The sequence below is a fragment of the Equus caballus genome, chromosome 9 (genome assembly GCF_041296265.1).
Source record: "Equus caballus isolate H_3958 breed thoroughbred chromosome 9, TB-T2T, whole genome shotgun sequence".
In the NCBI taxonomy this organism is placed as follows: Eukaryota; Metazoa; Chordata; class Mammalia; order Perissodactyla; family Equidae; genus Equus; species Equus caballus.
This window is the reverse complement of record NC_091692.1, coordinates 95,518,317-95,539,017: the sequence shown is the minus strand read 5'-3', so window position 1 is coordinate 95,539,017 and position 20,701 is coordinate 95,518,317. Positions and strand designations below refer to the sequence as shown.

Sequence of the window (20,701 nt, the reverse complement as noted above, 5' to 3'; positions counted from 1 at the left end):
ATTCAGTTTGAAATATTTTCGAATTACCTTTGTGATTTTTTTTCTTTGACCCATAGGTTAATTGGAAGTATATTAATTTCCAACACAATTTTAATTGGGGGATTTTTTAGGTAATTATTGCTGTTGATTTCTAATTTAACTTTGGTGTGTTCTGAGAACACATTCTCTATGATTTAAATCTTCTCAGACTTATTTTATGGTCCAGCCCACGGTCCCGTTGGTGAACGCTCCGTGTGCACTGGAGAGGAAGGACAGTGCACTGCTGGGTACAGTGTGCGGGGATGGCAGGTCGCATTGGCTGGCAGTGTGGAGTCTTCTATCCTTGATAATTTTTTGTTTACATGTTCTTTTAGCATGTGAGAGAAGGGTGTTAAAATCTCCACCCTGAGCGTGGATTTGTCTGTTTTCTCCTGTAGTTCTACCACGTTTGCTTCATGTATCTCAGATCTCTAAATTGCTAAGTGCACATACATGCAGATTATGATGTCTTCTTGATGCACCACCTTTCTATCATTATGCATATCCCGGCGTGCTCCTTGTAGCGCACCTTGAAGTGAGGCCTGTTGTGTCTGGTAGTAATAGCCAGCCCAGCTTCTCATGCTTATTATTTGCTTGGTATGCTTTTTTCATCCTTTACTCTTCCCTCATTTGTAGTTCCAGATTTAAAGTGCGTCTCTGGCAGGTGACACATAGTGTCCATCTCTGTGTCTTCTCCTCTCCTAAGAACACCTGTCATTGGGTTTAGGGCCCACCTAATCCAGGATGATCTCATCTTGCGATCTTTAACTGAATTGTATCTGCAAAGATCTTTTTTCCGAATAAGGTCACATTCATGGGTTCTGAGGGTTGGGACACGGACGAGTCTTTCTGAGGCCCCTGTTCACCTGTCATAGTACCTATCGCTTTTATATTTGCTCTTTCTTAGTATTTTCACAAGAGCCCAGCAAGCAGACCAGGATAGAATATTCTCTCAGCTGCTCCCAGGCCTCGCAGTGGAGTGCCCTTCTCAGTCTCCAAACCAGCCCAGTCAGAAGGAACCATCTCCATTTCACAGGGAGTCGGGTCACGTGACCAGGTCCCAGCTAGGCCCAATCAGGCCCCGGAGTCCCATGCTCGCTCAAGGTCGCGCTGCAGCCGAGCAGCAGCCTGGGCCAGAGAAAGCAGCTCTCGAGGGTCCACGGGCCTCTGCCTCACTCCCGGCTCCCGGGATCCCTCGGCACTGCTGCAAAAACACAAACATCTGCAGGCAGAAGAGACAGCGGGGCAGCTCTGCCTGGCTTTCCAACCATGCCCCTCCCTGGCTATGTGGAGAAAGCGCCACTTCATCTTCCTAAGGAATCTTCTAGAAACGGACAAAAGTCATGCATTTTTAATTCAGATGTTATAATCACATCCAATTCCAAGGCTGTCACCAGGAAGCAGCCGACGCATTCACATCTTCTGAGATAAACCATAAAAATGTCGTCATGTGATCATCTTTACAACTTCTGCAGCAATGCGGGGAGCGGGGCAAGCTTTGGACTGGCGTTGTGGGAGCAGGGCCAGCCCCCAAAGCAAGCTTGCTCTTCTATTGTCTGAAATACGGCCGGAGAGCTGGAACTGGATGAACGTAGACTGGCTTCTAGTTCAAGGGGAAGACTTTTTGGTACCAGTTTAATTCGGGTTTCTAAAGCCAAGGCAGGGAAGGCGTCCCGTGGTTAATGAATTCCGGCTCATTTTGGGCTTTCCCACAACAAATCATTCATCGTGGAATCTCTCCAAAGTTCAGAGGAAACAGAGAAGGCATAAAAGTGCCCTTTTCATTTAACAGGCCCCCCCCAGCCCACCAAGAGTCTATTTACATAAACACAGAACCCCCCACCCCAGCCCATTTATCCCCGTTAACGCCACTGTAACCTGTTTTCTCTTTCATATAAATGACCATTTCCTAAAAGCTGCTGGTTTTTCTGCGCCGGTTGTTTTAAATGCAATCACTGTCCAATACGATCTTAGGAATTATCACCAAGAATAAAGGAAATGAAAAGTTTGCATTAAAATAACTTGATGGGAGCTTAGAATGAGTTCAGAGCAAATCCCAAATGGTCCTGTATTATTTTAAAGATCGCTCCCACTAGTTAATGTTGGATAAAGTAAGGAAATTGGATAGCAGTGTTTATTAACAAAAGAATTTATTATCGACAAGGTGAAAATACCTGGTTACATGTGGACTGGATTAAATAACTTATGTGTACTTCTGACTGGCTTTTACTGTAACTTTGCACGTGTTTACAAAAGCAGAATTCCCCCCTCTGCGCTTTGCTGCTGGCTGCTTCCTTCTAGGAGTCGGGGGAACACACCCTCGAGAAGCACCGACTGTCGGGGAGCTAGTCCACCTAGCTGTTCTCTGCACCACATTCCCAGAATGCCCCAAAACGTCGTTCCACAATCTGGACCTTCCAGAACATTCGGGTCCTGTAGACTGAGCCACAGACCTGGCCAAAACTTTCATTCTGAGACACCACAGATGCTTCTGAAGCTTGGCTCTGCTCTGGGGGGCTGACAGACACCCTCAGAGACCTCTCGGGGGCACGAGGGCTCGTGCGCCATCCAACTGAGTCCTAAAAGCCCAGGGCCAAGGGTGCAGCAGCCCCTCTGCAGCTGAGCTCATGAGGGGTCCCCGGGGCACAGCGCAGGCCCTCCCACGGTGCTGGCAGGTGGACGCTCCCTCCGGGTCCAGCATCCATGCCAAAACCTCCCTTGCTGGACATTTAAGGAATGATATCCCAATATTAGAGTAAAAATGTGCAAAAGGCTTTTTTTGCAAATATTTAGTTACTTATAGCTAATGAGATCATCTTCAGTTAAATTATAAAGCACCATCCACAGAGCCACGTGTGGTGTACACACAGGCAAACGGAGTGGAAACGTACGTTAATATCTGGTAAGGAAGTTTAGGCGGCAGCAACTTTACTGGAAAACTACATACGATGGAACTTTTTGTCTGTGACCTTTGGTAGAAGAAAGTCTCTCTAGGTTTCTTCATTATAAAAATTTTGCATTGAAAAGAAAAGGAAAAGGAAAAACACAGAGCTTGCCTCAGCTGGCCCAACCCTTGTCCAGACAGTCTTAGGTCAAGAGTTGCCCCCGCCCTGGGCAGACTTTGGTCACCTGCTCTGATGGGGGATGGCAAAGGCAGCACAAACCTGTTCCGCCACAGAGTGGTCATTTTAAAATGCCCTCCTCGTGAGCTTTGCTGGAAACAAGAAGTCAGTGCGAGGCAGTAAGGGCTCCTGTAAAGCCGGTTAAGCAGTATTTGTCGGATGAATGAAGCAGAGGAGAGGCAAAACCAGGGGCACGAGGTCTGCAGGTCACCCTGATTTGGTTAAATTGCTTGTAGCTGGCCCCTGGTTGTGGATTCTGGAACTTTCTAGACAACACACAGGGTAACTTCTCAGCAGAGCTTATCCCAAGGTGATCCAGCTGCCTGCCTGAGAACTCAGCACCCCAGCCTGAAACGCTGTGGGTACCGTTCAATTAGGAAGGTCCAAGAAAGAAAGCACGTTGTCCTTGGTCTCCTAACTGAGGCAGAGAGACAACAGGCACCTGCAGGGGACACACCCCGCCTCCCGGGGCCCAGACTGGCTCCGGTGCCTGCCTTCTCTGGGAAAGCTCCAGAAAGCCAGCCAAGGGCACACGGTTCTCACTCACAGAGCACAGCTCCACTCCGCACATTCACCCACGTTTATTCGACCTTCCAGATGGCGATCTTGCCTTCCTCCCTGCCCGACCCGCTCAGCACGTATCTGTCCTCGGCCGAGCACAGAGTCTTCACTGTGTCTGTGTGGGCCACCAGCTCCTTTTCCACCGTCTTCCTCTCGACGTCAATCACGTAGATCTTCCCTTTGGATTTCCCCTGTGACAGCCCCGTGCCGCCCACCCAGATCTGCCAAGAAGAAATGGAGGGGCATCAGCCACACGTGGCCCGGCCAGGGAAAGGAGACCCCTCATGAGGGCACAGTGCTGTACTCAGCACACTGGGTGGAAGGGTGCACCCCAAATCCACATCCTCCCCAGACAGGGCCTCTGCCGGCAGGCCCAGGCAACTGAGGCTCGAGTGGACAAGGCCAGGCCAGGGCAGGGCCTGGCAGGGTGCTCTTCGAGGGGGCGCAGCCCCGCCTTACCTGCTTCTTCACCCTGATCATGCAGTTGATCTCGGAGCAGTCCTGAAGGGGAACCCTCTCCGGGGACGCGGCCAGGTCCTTCAGGCTCCAGATGTAGATGTCGTCGTATCCGGCACACGCCGCCCAGAGCTGCTCCTGCTGAGACAGAAACCACAGTGTGGGCGGTGGCAGGCCAGCGCTGCACACGCGGCACACATACACTGCTGGGTACCTCGGGCATGAGCTGGAAGCCAAGGAAGGAGGTGCTTATCCCTCCTAAGTTCTCGTCGATCTTCAGTTCTTGGCGGGGAAATCCATTCACTGACACAACCACGATACTGTTCCCGGTGCCTGCGGGGGGGACAGAGCGAGAGTGAGGGACAGCAGGGCGAGTCTGAAGCTGAGAAAGAACAGCTGCAAAGGTCGCTGGCTCCCCCCACATCTTCTGAGCGGAGCCGCACTCGTAACTGTGCTGCCACGCGGTGCCAGCGGCGGCTCCTGCACAGCCCAGGCACTTGCGCGTTTTGTCACCAACGCTCCCCCTCGCAGCGACCCTCCAGGCCGGCGGCCCTGTCTTGACGGAGGAGGAAACGGCCAGATCCAGTGCCCTCTCCCGAGGCTTCGGGAACCCGGCGAGGAGCCGTAGCAGCTCCAGGCTCTCCTGCCACGTCATCGTCGGTCTCCTCTCCCTTGAGGCCGCAGGCAGCCCTCACCGTGCTGGCCATTCTGAGAGTCACGGAACAGGGCCCTGCCTCCGGAGCACATCTGTGTCTTCGCGCTTCTGTCCGTCTATTTCCGTGAGTCACTGAAGCACAATGTCCTTCTGCAAACCCAGAGTGTCCGTGACATGAGAGCCCCGGGTCATCAGGATGAGGGCTGCAGAGAGGATGTGAAATCAGCTGCACAGGGGATGGAGCGTCGTCTTCAAGGAGTGGCGGCCGAGCTGCAAGGCTGTCCTTTCTTAGGTTTTATCACATGTACCCTGCCCCCATGTGCTAAAGCCGCTGTGCCAGCACCGCAGAGATGGGACGGGAAGACACAGCCTGCCCTCGGGGAGCCTTTGGATGAGGAGGGCGGGGCCAGCCACAGCCAAGCCGCCCAAGGAACTCCAGCCTGCGAGGCAGAAGGGGCGCGCCCCCATGCTGCTCAGCTTCCTGGCGCAGCTGAGCCAACTGCAGGTCCCCCTCTGGCACCCGGCCTGGACGGAGAAGGGGCCCCGAGGCCTCGGAAGCCTGGCTCAGTTTGCAGTCGTGGAAAGCGAAAGCCCACCACCACAGCTCTTTTCCTGCTTCTGAGCCCGGCTAAACGTGGTTTTCCCTGAGACCTAACATGCAGAAACGAGCCTCCTATGGGAGGCCTTTTATTCAGACAGGCCATTATCCACTTGGACTCATTAACAGGCCCTTCTGGATGCTGCTGCTTGTTAGGAATGCCTGGGCTGGCAGGGAGCCCTCTGGAGAGGTGCTTCTGCCACCCTGGGGCCCTCAGCGGTCTCCTCGCCCACAGGGGCCCCTTGTCGGTGCCGACCAGCAGCTCTCAAACCGCTCCAGGCTCTGGATAAGTCGCTGACCTGCGCCAACACTGCAGGGGCCTGGCTGGCGGAGGGGAGCAGTTCACACACTGAAGTGGGAGGGGCAAACATCTGGGGGAGCCTGCTGCACACGGAGCAGCGGGTGGGGGCGGGGATGTGGCCGAGCGATCGCTGTCCCCGAGGCGGGCTAGGTGCAGAAAGGGAAGGGGCTCCTGGGGCCCCTGCCGTGGGGCGGTAGGAGGGAGAAGCATCTGGGGGGGCTTTGTCCGGGAGAAGCTCCCCACGGGAGACCCCCTCGGCCGCTCCACTGCTCATCCCCCTTCATGACTTGTTCTTCTGTAGCCCTTCTCACCAGTCAGGTCAGCGTACAGGGGCTCGGCGCCCACGCCATCAGGGCTGCTCTCTGGGGTCACTGTCACCAGCCCCCCACTCGTCACATTTCGAGGCCGACAGGGCTTTTGCCTCTGGCATCTCTTAGCTGTTGGTGGGCTCTCATGGGGGAAGGGCGCTGTTTCCACCTCACTTTTCAAATGAAGAAACAGACTCTAAGAGCATGAGGGACCTGCCCAAACTGACCAACCATCCAGTGACAAAGCCTGGATTTGAACCCGAATGCACACGAAGGCCATGGCCTGAGCCAGGGGGCACCAGCAACCTCACAGATGCAAACCTCCGACCACAGGGCACAGGGAACGCACGTCCACCTCCCTCCCAGGAAACGACCCAAGCACACGTCCTTCTGAGGGGCACTCAGGCTTGGGGTGCCTGCAGCGAGGGTAGCTTCCCGTCCAGACTTAGGGGACAACTAAGCGGGTCTGAAATAGTGTGACTGGAAAGTCAGGCTCCCCAGGTTCCCCTTGCTGGGGCCTTGGGAGGACTGAGCGGAGCTGGCCCGTCTGCCCCACACTCTTCCAGGCTCTGCCCTGGTGCCCACAGACGCCTGGACGAGCAAAGACACTGGTGTGATCTCCACGTCTGAACGGATGACGTCTGAGTGACCGAGCCTTCAGCTTGTTGTCCTTGATTAGATGAAGACTTCGAACAACACTTCACAGGCAAATGTCCTCTTTCACCCAAAGAAACTACTTTCTTCTTGTACTTTTCTCAATGTTGTGAAATAGAAAACCACTTACTGTATTCAGTTAACTTAGAGCATAAACGAGATTCCGTCCTTCAGGCCAAGCTGCCCATCCTCATTCTCACCTGTTAGCTCCCTCACTGCATCTAACAGACACCTCTCAGCCAAGGTTCGTCAGCTCTGTTAGTCCGAAATGCATCCACGGGTGGACACACACACACACGGCTGGAGGTCAGCCAAAGCTGAGGGATACAATCCTTGGGTGAAAAGAAACCAAGTCAGCGAGGTGCACAGGTCCCCAGGTTCCCTGAGGAATAAAGTTCTCGCAGTATGCAGCAGTCCAACCTGGCTGACGGTAATGGTGTGGGGCTGCCGGTGTGGCTGGAAATGGGGGATATCCCCAGAATGAGGGAGCCCCAAAATATATGTATAAATTCTCAAGTCCTTGGCTGACTCCTAAACTGTGTATAGACAACAGAAAGTGGAACTGGAACATTCAAGACCTGGGAGGAGAGTTCAGTGCTCCCCAGCGCTACAGAGAGACGAGTTCAGCATGCGGCTCACCCAAGTTAGAAAGGCTCGGTAGACACCTGGGGCATCCCCTCAAAACCCTGGAAGGGCCTGGCTGTGAGAACAAAGACTGCGCACCAGCACTGAGGGTTATGCTCTAGGACAAAGATCAAAACTGAGATGTACTCACCCCAGAGAAGCCTAAAACCAAGCCTCCACACAGGATCAAGATGATTCGCCAGTTATTTAAGGGTCTTCTAGAACTACACTTAATGCTCCATAAGGAAGGGTCTGATCCAGAGCCTCCTCAGTGTGTCAGTGACAATATCCAGGATGCAATGAAAGCTACTACACACAGGAAGTGTTAAGACGTGACTAGAGATCAAGACGGAACGAGTAAACAGGAGCAAACCCAGAGATGAGCCCGGATCCAGCAGACGAGGACTTCAGACCAACAATTACAAATCCATTTCAAACCTTACGGGAAGATACAGAGAGGAGGGTGAAGCGATGAAGAACTTAGCAGACAAATGAAGTTCTTCAAAAAAATAAAATAAATAGAAGTTCTAGAACTAAAGTGAAAATTTGCGGGATAGGTGTAACAGCAGACAGGACACAGGAGAAGAAAGGCTCAGATCTTAGCCAACCAAAGCACAGAGAGAAGCGGAATGAAAAACTTATTACACTGCCCGAGACCTGTAAGACGTCATCCAATGGTCTCATATATATGTAACTAGAATCCGAGAAGACGGAGAGCGAGAGTGGGCAGAAGAAATATTGGAAGAGATGGTGGTTAAGCATTTCCCCCAAATTCATGAAAGTGCACTGCCAGCGAGATGAACACAAGCCCTTCCCACCAAGCACGCGGTAGTCCAGCTCACGGAACCAGAGAAGACCCGCCGCTCCAGAAGCCGGGCGCGCTCACTGAGCAGAAGCGTAAGAACGATGGCAGACTGCTCGTCAGGAACACACAGACACGACAGGGGAATGATATCGCTAAAGCGTGGGGAGAAAATGAGAACTGTCAGCCTGGAATTTGTTTTCAGCAGACTCAGATCGTAAGAAATACTGCAGGAAATTCTTAAGGTGAAGGGGAAATGATGCAAGATGGAAACCTGAGTTTGAAGAGGGAATGAAGCTCACCAAACACGGTCAATATATGGGCAAAAATAAACCTTTTCTTACTTTCTTTGAAAGACTGTGGAGTACTTAGCAAAAACTTTAAAAATATATTATGAGGTTTATCACAATCCTAGAAATAAAATCCTGCATTTAACAGCAGCACAAGGGGCAGAAAGAGGTACGTGGAATTAAGTTGACTGCTCTGAGCTGCTCACGTTAACAGGAAGTGGTGTGATCGTCACCTGAGAGAGACTGCGAGGAGGTCCGGCCGCAGACTGCCATCCTCGGAGCAACCACTCAACAGCAAAACAAAGAATGTAGCGCTAACAAGACAGCAAAGAAGGTTAAAACGAATATTAAAATAGTCCAAAAGAAGGCAGGAGAGGAGAAACAACGAAGAACAGATGGGAAAACGGAACAGAAAGAAGGCGACAGTACACTTACTCCTAACCATATCATCATAGCATTAAAAGTGAATCGACTGATGAGCAAAGGATCTGAACAGGCCTTCTCCAAAGAAGATACCGAAATGGCAAAAGGCACATGGGAAGATGCTCCCCATCGTCAGCCCTCGGGAAGCGCAATCAATGCCACGACGCGATGCCACGTCACGTCATGGTCCCATGCTAGCCACTAGCATGGTTCCAACCAAAGCCAGAGGAGCTCCGGTGAGGAGGCAGGGGGAGCGGAACCCTCCTGCGCTGTGCTGGGAATGCAAGATGGAGCAAGTGCTCTGGAAGGGGGCTGACGGTTTCTCAAATGGTTCAACACCATTAACCCAGTTCAACCCACCAGAGAAAAGATAACCAGACTAGCATAAATGTAGTAAATTCATACAGTGCAGTACTGCTCAGCGATAAAATGCAGGAGCTGGGAACTCGGAAGGCCACGGATGAATCCTCAGAATCCTGTGTAGACTGAACAGAGCCACAGAAGAAGAGCACGTGCTGTAGAGCCCATTTATAGAAAGTTCAGGAACAAGCAAAACAAATCCAGGGATAGAACTCAGAACCACCGTTCCCCTGTGAGGGGGCTGCCTGGAAGGAGCACCGAGGAACGCAGCTGCGATGGACGTCCCCTGCGTCTTGACTGTTGGGTGGTTATGTGGTGGATCCTTTTGTCGAAACACAACAAACTGTACACTCAACGTTTGTGCATTTTACCACACGTAACACATGCTTGAATTAGAGAAAATGTGTTCACACCCTCACCCATATTATCCGGTGTATATATGCCAGGGAACAGTTCAAAGTGCAGACAGCTGTGCTCTGCGATGCTCAGCAATGCAGAACACAAGCCACCGGGCACAGCCGCTGCACCTTCCAGTCAGACGCCAGACAAACGCCCAGCTCGGTCCCACAGACAGCCCCGCCCTGGGGTCTGTGCTGCGAGTGGCAGAGGTGAGCACACGGCACGCTCCTGACAAGCGTGCCCTCCGGCCTGCACTCAAATGGCAGGGCCCCCAAGGGCTCCAGAAAGAGCAGTGACGACTCCTGGGGGCACCTAGGCTGCGTTCTCACCATGAGTGGGACACAGCAAGAGCAAAGGGGAGAGCGGGAGAGAGGCCAGCACTTGGAGAAGCGGCAGGTGCCTCGGGGAGGCGTAGGGGAGCCCTGGAGAAACAGCACAATCAAGAGGGACGCAGGGACGTGGGGAGCCAGGGAGCACAGAGAAGGAACCAGAGTTTTAAAACAAAAGTTGGAAATGTGGAAAGCATGAAAGAGGCCGGTAGCTCCCATTCGGTTTCCTCGTCCTAGAGCAGGGGCCAGCTTCCAGTTCTGGCGGCGGGGCCCCCAGGACTTACAGCACCACAGGCGGCCATTGTGCAGTCTGATGGACGAGAGCCCGCCGCTCGGCAGCTGGAACCTGCTGGTCACCCGCAGCGTGCTCACATTCCATGCCAGGACCGTCCCATCCACGCTGCACGAGTACACCTCCCTGGCGGTGTAAAGAATATCAAATTTTGGCCCCTGACAACATTGTAGACGTTTTAATCCAGAAAAGAACAAAATTACCATTAGAGAAGGCATGCACACGGTAGACAGTAAGTGACGTGCAAACACACTACGAATGTGGTGGAACAAGGCCTAGCTAAGATGTCACTGACGCAGCAGGAATGGGCCTTTTAAAAATTTTTTTGATTTTTTTTGAGGAAGATTAGGCCTGAGATAACATTTACTGCCAATCCTCCTCTCCTTGCTGAGGAAGACTGGCCCTGAGCCAACCTCCGTGCCCATCTTCCTCCACTCCATAATCAGGATGCCTACCACAGCCTGGCCCGCCAAGTGGTGCCATGTCTGCACCCGGGATTCGAACCAGCGAACCCCAGGCTGCCAAAGCGGAACGTGAGAACCCAACCACTGCACCACCAGGCCGTCCAGGAAAGGGGCTTTCTGAGGACGCCCGCTGTCGCCCATCATTGTAGGCTGCCGGCTCCGCTAGGTGTCGGTGAAGAGAACTGTAACGTGGCCGTTAACTGAATCTACCCCTCGCACGTGCTCTCCAAGCTCACTCACCTGCGCAGCGTGGGTGACTGGCAGCTCACGGGTGGGGCTCTAGACAGTGCAGCCCACGGCCCGCCACTTCCTGGTCGGGCTCAGTTTATATCCCCCTGACCTGGGCCTGGCTGGGAACCAGTGGCACCCCTGAAACTAAGGGGACAAGGGGGTGGGGGAGGGTGGCACAGAGAGAAGCAGCCGAAAAGCTTTGGAGCCATGGCCACCTGTACCAAGTGAGTGACCTGGCACCTCTCGCACACTCACTAAGCGTCTGCTTCCTGCACAGAGGGAAACGGGGGCCCCTCCTGGTTCTCAAGTCTGCCCTGGGCACCCGCTGCGTGCTGGCCCTGTTCTAGGCGTGGGGCACACAGCAGAGAGCGGAGCAGACGCGGCACCTGCCTCAGGAAGCCGATGTTCTTAGTGCAATAGACGGGGGGGGGGAATGAGGTCAACACTGAGCTGTGTCCCCCCACAACGATATGTTCAAGTCCTAACCCCCAGTACCTCGGACTTGATGTGCAAATAGGGCCTTTATGGAAGTATTCAAGTTAAAAGGAAATCAACAGGTGGCCCTGATGCAACCTGACCGGCGTCCTTGTAAGAAGGGGAAATGTGGACACACACGCACAGGGAGCAGGCCATGTGAAGACGGACGACTTGAGAGCTGCGTCTACAACCAAGGATCGCGGGCAAACCACTGGAAGCCAAGCCAAGGAAGGCCGAGCGCCGGCTGCCACTGACCACCACACCCACCCCGGACATGGGCCCTTCTCTGCACCCAGGACCCGAAACAGACGAGAATGTCGCCTGACTTCTCCTACAGACCCGCTTCACTCTCCGTGCCCGGTCCGGCCCCTGTAGGCGATCGCCCACAGCGACTGTGACCCCTCCCTCCAGGGGCCCCGACCCACCCAAGAGCTGAAGGGTCCCTTCCCCTGGCAGGGCCCAGCCGTACCTGGGCGCCTCCGCTGTGTCCTGCACAACCAAATCCGTGACACTGGAGCGGTGATCGGTGAGCTGCTTGTTGCACGACATGCTGTGGATGTTGATGATGTAGATGACAGAGTCCTCCGAGCCGACCCACACCTGGTTCTGCTCCGCCATCACCATGCAGTTCTAACGGGAGGCCAAGAGGACATCAGAAACAGTCACCCCACGGCCTGTAGATTCACTGAGTACTGAGCCAGCGAATGCTGAACCGCTGCTGCGAGGGCACCTGCAGCCAGGATCCTTAGCCCCTGGTCACATTCTGTCACGTCCGCACGTGACCTGCAGCCAGGATCCTTAGCCCCTGGTCACATTCTGTCACGTCCGCACGTGACCTGCAGCCAGGATCCTTAGCCCCTGGTCACATTCTGTCACGTCCGCACGTGACCTGCAGCCAGGATCCTTAGCCCCTGGTCACATTCTGTCACGTCCGCACGTGACCTGCAGCCAGGATCCTTAGCCCCTGGTCACATTCTGTCACGTCCGCACGTGACCTGCAGCCAGGATCCTTAGCCCCTGGTCACATTCTGTCACGTCCGCACGTGACCTTGTTTGTGTGTGTCTCTGTTTACAGACTCTTATTTTATATACACTGCTGATTCATTCTCACCGAGCTCACAGCCAGCCGCACCGTAACTCCCGCCTGACGAGGCTTTTCGGGCACGTGTCTTCTCTGTGGGGCACGTTGCAGCCTCAGGGACACTAGACAGCACCGCGGCTCCACACCAGGGCCATTTTAAACAGCAGGATCACCAATAAAAACCACACAAGTGCAGAGAACGCGGCACTGAATAGGCCATGAAAAGGACCCTCATCCACAGCACAAGCTGCAACAAGAAGGTGTCACCTTGTTCCTCAGCAGGGAACACGCACGTCGGGCAGCCTGCGTTCTACCCCCACTCTGTGCACGTTCGTGGCTATGCATAACCAGGAGAGCACCGTATTTTGGGGGATTACAAATAAATTTTAGCAAGTAGGTGAGTTTGCAGACATGGGATCTGCAAATAATGGGGACCGACTGTCGACAGTGAAAAAAATGCCAGCGCTCTGCAGCTAGACTGCATTTGAGGGGTTTCCCGCTCAGCAAAGTCAACAGCCAGGGGTTATTTTTAGACTTTTTGAAATAGAAATTAAGGATGAAAACACTAAAGAGTGATAAAAGCCACACAAACATGTGACACCCAGCTGTGTCTGCCTGCACACTGGCCAATCCAGTCGCACCTGAGAGGCACTCCCCACGTCGTCCTCACCTGAGCTCGTGTCGCGCCGACGGTCAGCCAGCGCCTCACTGGCTATTTTATGATCGTCTCTCCTGTCTTCACCCGTGGTATGTGCCCCGCTTTACTGGTAACCGAACAGATGCCTCAGATTCTCAAATACGAGTAGATTTCAAAGAGTGCAAGTTATGTCCCGTTGGGGGTGGGTAAGGCTACATCTAACATCAGATGTAATCGGTGCCGGTGGCGCTGAACTGTACTTATCTTTAAGGCAGAAGAAAGAGCTTGCAAAAATTGATAGCTTTAATTTTACTGATAAATATTCCCATAATTTAGAAAAAGACGTTAACGTGCTAATTTCAGAATTAATTATTCATTTAAAAAAATCCTTTCTTTTTAGCATCTACCTGAGGACTGGTATAATTTTAGTAAAATGTCTTTCTTTAGTGGCCCAACGATATCTTAAACTACTTTGAATGTCAAATTTCAGAGGAGGTAGCATTTTCTTGAGATAATTATCCGTTTCTTTCTTGTTAAATGGTACAAAACATCTCCGTGAAACCAGTAGGAAGATCCTTGCACATAATTGGGATAACTTATCACTTTCATTAAACGTTACCTGGCCTATTGGGGGCAGGAGAGACGGCTACAGAATGCAGCCTTTTGATTTTAACGAGGATCTTAAGTTATTCTATTTTTAAAAAGGCTTTGAAATGCTTGTAACTAAGACAACACAAAAAAATTAAATTTAGAATAAGAATTATCTCTTCAATTTCTCTTTCTTGTTTTTTTGCTTGGTCTAAGGCATTATTAGTCTTTTGTAAATATTTTGACTAATGTCTGTTGTTGGATCCTGTTACTTTATCATCTGAGGCTCATCATTTGACTATGGGGGAAAACGATTTAGCGACTTATTTTCTTGCTAATGTGCGAAGTTTGCCATTCAGGCACTTAGGAACCATCCCCATCCCCTCAGTGATGTGTGTTTGAATTCACAGTCTCTCTTTCACAGCAGCTTTGAAAGCACAGACTGTGCCACAGTGTCACATTAGTTTTAGATGATGGAACCTGGCCATCGAAATTGATACTAAGTGACGCCTAACACTTAGGTATCTAAACGTCGCATTAAACGTGGGGAAAATAAGGTTGATTCATGTTACAGGAGTAGGGCACGAGGATTTCCCTAGGAAGACCCCTTGGGACAGTGGCTTCTTTCACACCCTCAGAGGGTCTTGAACAGGATGAAGCCCCCCGACAGCAGATGTGCGAGTATTTTGAAAGGTGGGATGGCATCATAACCGACGGCCTGGAGTCACTGAGTTCACAGGCAGCCCCAGGGGAGGAGCCACACCTCCTCTTTGGTCCAAAAGAAACCTGCTGATGGCTTCTCCCCTGGAGACCCCAGCATTCGCGTGAACCCTTCCAGGTGTGGTCCATTTTAGGGCCCTGGTGCACGTGGGTAACTTATACATCGTGTGGAATGTACGACATTCTTTGCAGCGGGTGGTGTGTGGCCCGGAGAAGCCCACAAGCAGGCAGCTGACTCCGCGTAGCACTCACGGCCGTTGGTCTAAACCGTGACGGTGGATTCTTGGGTGAGGGCTGTTTTGCATGGATCAGCATAATCGACTGGGGTTATGTAATACCCTCTCCTGACCGGGCGTGGAACGTAACAACCTATGTTACACGAATGCACATTTCAGCTACCCACCTTCCCAAGAGTACGATGATCTGGGCCTGGGAGAAAGCCTGACTTGTTACACTCTCAGACGCTGTTACAGATTCTCTAATCTAGAGGCAGGAATTAAAAGAACCGCTCGACGCAGCTTGACAGGACCTGCCATGGCCGCCTGGCAGGGAGGGAAGAGTCAGGGACAGTGGACCATCAAGGCCCCACCTCCCACTTGTTGCTGTGCCACCTGCTGCCACCTGCTGGCAGGAAAAGGTTCGCGGCCTCAGCCTCCTCCCTGGAACCAGGTGCCTCTGAAGCTCTAGCACCTTTCAGGAGGAGCAGGTCCCGCTGTGGCTCCCACTTAGCACTGTGTGCCCGGGCAAGTCAGGCCACTGACAACAACGCCAACTTCATCGGGCTCCGAGAAAGACGTCCGAAACCCGTATGGCCTGACACAAACACCAGCCGTTGTCATTTAAGAAAGCTGGATTAAACGCTAGTCCGCCCTCTCCCAGATGTGGGTTCTAACTACCATCCTCCAGTCTCAGGAACCAGGGCTCCAGGGAGAAATGGCTGATTCTGGGGGCAGAGAAAACACGAGATGGGCCTGGAGCTTTTTGTCACGCCGGAAAATAAGGACAGCCTCGAAAACAAGTAAGAGGATGAGGCATGTGGAAGGGACACAGGGCCCACCTGAAAGAGCGCCTGCGGCTGAAGCAGGAACAGGTGCAGCAGTGAACCAATGCACGGAGAAGAGACGGATTCTCTCAGAGGAGAATTCCTCCCCCTCCAGGACCTCGACGCCTACTCCCGCCCGCTCCCCAGGCGGGCTGCACTCAACGACTCACTTCTACAGTAGGGTACGGGGCGGGGGAGCGGGCGCCACAGTGCGGGAAGCTGCAGATGCCAGCCACCAGCGATCAGGGTCCACCTCACCCATGAGGCCACGTGGACGTCTGAGAGGATGTGAGGAGAAAGGCACTTAGCCTCTTCAGTGTTCTTTCCAGAACCCACAACCCCAGTCTCGTCAGGAGAGAGCATCAGGCAAACCCAGATTGGGGACATTCTACAGGGTACCTCAAGGACTGTGCAGATCATGAAACACCAAGTCTGAGACACTGTCCCAGACAAACAGACTGCAGGGACATGACGACTAAATGTCACATGGACAGAGGAGGACGTCAGTAGAAAAACCGGTGGGATCCAAATAACGTGTGGAGCTTAGTTAAGAGCAATGCACCAGTGTCATCGTGACAGGCGTCACCAGGGTGACCGAAGATGCCAGCAATGGGGAGAAGTGGGGGCGGGGCCTACTGACTCCCTGTACCATCTTTGCAACTTTTCTGTAAAGCCAAAACTATTCCAATATAAAACTTTATTTAATTAAAAAAAGTAATCAGTCCAAAAGCTCAAAGAATTAAGGTTTCTCAACCACAAGATGTTTATAATATGCAAATTTGATTTAAGTTATTCTTAATTTTCAGCCCCAAATACGTTAAAATAATTCCAAGTATCTGCTTTAGATTACTGGGAAAGTAGCGTGAGAATACGGCACTGCACTTTACATTATGGGGAAACTCACTTTTAGATTTCCGAGCGGGCTGTGGTTCCAGTCATTACCTGCTCATTTAAATGAGAGCATTTAAGGGGCCGGCCCCGTGGCCAAATGGTTAAGTTCTCGCGCTCCGCTTCGGCAGCCCAGGGTTTTACCGGTTCGGATCCTGGGCGCGGACATGGCCCCGCTCATCAGGCCATGCTGAGGCTGCGTCCCACATGACACAACTAGAAGGACCACAACTAAGATGTGCAACTACGTACTGGGGGGATTTGGGGAGAAAAAGCAGAAAAAAAAATATTAAAAAAAAAAAAAAGAATTGAGTGATGCTGTGGAATAACGTGTGTCCTACTGCGGGGTCCTGGCTGACACATTTGTTTTTCAGAATCACGGTCACAGGCATCCGCATTTCCTGCTGCTTGCCTTACTCACCAGTTTAGAAGTGCCCACTTTAAAGCAGTGCTGGTAGATCGTCCAAGAGGAGGCATCGAATACGGTCACCTTGCCTTCGTTCAGAGCGCACCATAGTTTGGGGTGAGCATCTTCAACTTTTTCTGCTGGATCAAGATGCCCTAAAAAGGAAGCAACCCAAAAGCACTTAAAGGAAACCCCTTTGATGCATCAGCAGGTGATTCACGCCACTACTCAGGTACCACTGGGTACCCGCCAAGCTCCTGGTGCCACGCTAGGTGCCCAGGATACAAAGGTGAGCACGACCGGAACCGCCGCTTAGAGTCTGTGAGTGAGCTGTCTCCGACAAGAGAGCCAGGCAGACAGAATCAGGAGGGCACACAGCCGGGGTGGCTTCCCTGAGCCAGGACCTGGAGGACGCGTGAGAATTCATCAGAGACAGAGTTTCAGGTGGAGGAAACAGAAGGAGCAGGGGCAGGTGGCAGCAGGACAGAAGGGGGAGGGGGGTCGCTGGAGAGCCTGGGCAGGACCCGCTGTGTCCTGACAAGGTCCCCTCCCGCCGGGAGCGTGGCAGGCTTCCTCCTGCTCCACATCCTCGTCAGCATGGGTGCTGGCAGTCTTTTTCACTTTGGTCACTCAAATGGTATAAAGATTTTGGGTTTTGTGGTTTATTTGAGGTTCCCTAATTGCAAATGAGGCTGACGGCTTTAATCAGCCACGTGGACATGCTGTGTTGTGAAGCACTGATGTCCCGTCCATTTTTGAATTGTCTTATTCTCCTTGAATTGTATTCATTCTGTTTATATCCTTGACATGAGCTCCTGTGGGTTCTGTTGTGTAGCAAATATTCTCTCCTAGGCCAGGACTACCATTTTCACTCTCTCAAAAGTGTCTTTCTAAACTCCTTAATGTGGTCAAATTCATCAACCTTTTCCCCTATGCCTAGTATTTTTTGTATATAATTTCTTTCCTTACCCTAAGGTCATGAACATATTCTCCTATATTATCTTCTAGAAGTTTGTGGGCTTTCTTTATTTGTTTGCTTGTTGCCCTTCACATCTAGATTTCGGCCCCCTTGGAACTGACAGAGTGGTGATCTGAGGTGCAGTTGGTCAGGTTTCATCTTTTCCATACAGATGCACAATGTCCCAACACCGTTTACGTCCTTCCCCCACCCCCTGCTCTGTAACACCACCTTTGTCATAAATTGAGGAGGAGTAACTGTCAGTCTCTCTGGGGCGTCCGTTCCATTGGTCCACTGGCCCCCTGGGGGGGATCTCGCCCCTCTGACATGCACTCTCAGGCCTGGGAGACTGAGCTGCTGGAAGCGGGGCTCCAGGGTCTGTGAGCTAGTTCCTTCACTCCCGGGTAAGCCCGGAGTCCCGGCCCAGAGCTAGTGGGAGGACCGTACTCCCCTCCTCGACGGGCCTGACTCCAGCTTTTGCCCCTCTGACCCCGCAGGACGAGCCAAAGCTCTGCTCAGCTCTCAGCTCCAGTCACTACTTCCAGAATCAGCAGCCACTCCACAGGAAAAGGGGCCCCATTGTTCTTCATGGTTGTTTCTTATAGTTTGCCTGGCCCTCCTAGATGTTCTCAGAGGGCTGGCTGCTCTGAATGACCTAGCCCAGCACGACGGGAAGCCCAGAGTTGAGCCAGTTTAGTTTTTTTTTTTCCTTAAAGATTGGCATCTGAGCTAACATCTATTGCCAATCTTCTTTTTTTTTTCTCCTTTCTTCTTCTCCTCTAAGCCCCCCAGTTCATAGTTGTATATTCTAGTTGTAGGTCCTTCTAGTTGTGGCATGTGGGACACCACCTCAGTGTGGCCTGACGAGCAGTGCTAGGTCCACGGCTAGGATCAGGACTGGTGAAACCCCGGGCCGCTGAAGCGGAGCGCGTGAACTTAACCACTCGGCCACGGGGCCAGCCCCTCGAGCCAGTTTTAATTTAAGGGACACTAACTTCGATCTAAAAATACTCATTTAGGGGATGGCCCGGTGGCACAGTGGTTAGGTGCGCACGTTCCGCTTCGGCAGCCTGGGGTTGCTGGTTCAGATCCCGGGTACACACATGGTACCGCTTGTCACACCATGCTGTGGTAGGCGTCCCACGTATAAAGTAGAGGAAGATGGGCATGGATGTTAGCTCAGGGCCTGTCTTCCTCAGCAAAAAGAGGAGGATTGACAGCAGATGTTAGCTCAGGGCCAATCTTCCTCAAAAAATAAAATAAAAAAACTTAAAAACTCCTTGATTCAGATGCCATGATGAACACTGTCTTATCTGTGGTGTCTGGCGAAGTCCACAGAGCCCTGAGTGGATCAGTCAGGTGGGCCTCCAGAGGACAAGGCCTGACTGCACTCTATTCTCTCTCACATGCCATCTCTTGCTTTACTGGCTCTTCCGGACACTCAGTGAAGAGAAAACTCTCCTCTCCTGCTGGGGAATTGCTTTGCCACAGACCTCAACCTGCCCGTCTGAAACGTAAGCTCCACGGTTGCGAACCGTTAGCTCCATGAAGTCACTCACCACGAAGCACAAAGGAGACACCAGGAGCCCAGCGGTGATGCTTACTGCTCATTATTCAGACATGGACGAGCTGAAAACAAAGCGACTGGGTTTCAAGGTGCTTTTCTGCCTAGAACTAAGTTCCTCCGTTTTCCAACACTACAAACCCTCGGAGAAACCCTCCCGCTGCAATCCTTCACGAGTGAGAATTCAACAGACGCGTTTTTGACGGTTTTAAACCTGTAACCCAATGGCCCTCTCCGCTTACACTTAGACCCGTGGCAGCACCAATTCCCTTCTCCTCTCACCATCCTACTGCAGCCTGTGGGGAACCAGGAAACCTCTGCACAGGGGGAAGACTGGACACCCGCCCCAACGAAAAAGGACCATCTGGTAAGACATGAGATCGGCCGAGGACACACGTCCACGGCTGCTAAGACGAGAACCTGAGAGGCAGGCCCTTTATCCCAGTGACAACAGGGTCCGAGTAGATGACCACCAGGGAAAGAAGGCGAGCACACACGCTGTGCAGATCGTGAACTGCTGCACGAGGGGATGGGATGGCGGCTGCGGAGCGGGACTCACGTGAAGTGTCTCCCCCACCTCAACCTCTCGTGGGCCCCCCGGCTCTGGCCTTCACAAGCTCACGCTTATGGAGCAGCCACAACACTTTGACTTCATCGCTCAGGGTTTTGCCTCCAAAAGTAGAAAAGCACCTGGTCCCCAGCCTCCCCGGATCACGCCTCCGCCGCAGGGCTGCCCCTGAACACCGACGCACACCTACCAGACCGCTGCAAAGGCCACAGCAACACGCAGGAGGAGCTTCCTCACCTGGAGTGTACAACAGGACGTCGACGGCCTGCGGGAAGATCTCTCCCGCCGAGGGGTTGATCTTGTGCTTGAGCGTTTCCGCGGTCGTCTTTGGAACCGCCATGGGCACTGAAAGGCAGACACCAGCATCAGTCTACCCGACTAGCTGGACCACGTTCCCAACAGCCTCACGCACTCTGCTTTCTTTAGAAGGGTAGTTTGGGGTAAAACTTCATAATTTGTGAAAATGAAGCTCTCTCTGAACCAGACAGTGAAGTGGAGCCACGCGTGTCCGGCGTCCTTGCTCTTGCTGGCATCGTGTAAATGGCTGGCGAGGGTGGCATTCATCCATGTCTCACACCGCCTTCTGTTCCAACACGGCTCTCTTCTCAGCTGGCAAGCGCTATCACCTGACCGCTCTCCACACCCCACCATTACGTATCACCTCGCAAAGAGGAGCCTTCAAACCTTCCCATGGGGAAAGCTTCCCACGAGCAGCTTCTCAACCTCGGCGCCATGCACATCTTGGGCTGCAGTTGTGGCTGCCGTGGGGCCGGCCTGTGCACTGCAGGGTGTTTAGCAGCATCCCTGGGCTCGCCCCGCAGATGCGGAGCACCCCCCAGTGCACACACAACTACAAAATCTCCCCGCATTCCCAAATGCCCCCCC

General features: G+C 52.6%; 2 protein-coding genes across 5 annotated transcripts in view; one reads left to right on the top strand and one right to left on the bottom strand.

Moving 5' to 3' along the window:
* Nucleotides 1-20,701, top strand: part of SLC45A4 (solute carrier family 45 member 4) — a 129,284-nt gene that overhangs the window by 102,709 nt on the left and 5,874 nt on the right. The gene's annotated exons all lie outside the window — the stretch shown is intronic.
* DENND3 (DENN domain containing 3) overlaps nucleotides 2,152-20,701 on the bottom strand; it is a 61,641-nt gene continuing 43,091 nt past the window's right edge. For 3 of the 4 annotated variants that reach the window (XM_023649021.2, XM_005613316.4, XM_070221926.1), the window contains 7 exons: nucleotides 20,054-20,161; nucleotides 16,742-16,881; nucleotides 11,834-11,994; nucleotides 10,185-10,318; nucleotides 4,372-4,490; nucleotides 4,161-4,298; nucleotides 2,152-3,922 (listed from right to left, as the gene is read on the bottom strand). In XM_023649021.2, the coding sequence (XP_023504789.1) occupies nucleotides 3,722-3,922; nucleotides 4,161-4,298; nucleotides 4,372-4,490; nucleotides 10,185-10,318; nucleotides 11,834-11,994; nucleotides 16,742-16,881; nucleotides 20,054-20,161 (1,001 nt within the window). In that variant the 3' untranslated portion in view covers nucleotides 2,152-3,721. The remainder of the gene's footprint in view (nucleotides 3,923-4,160; nucleotides 4,299-4,371; nucleotides 4,491-10,184; nucleotides 10,319-11,833; nucleotides 11,995-16,741; nucleotides 16,882-20,053; nucleotides 20,162-20,701) is intronic. The other variant, XM_023649022.2, reaches the window with a different exon arrangement.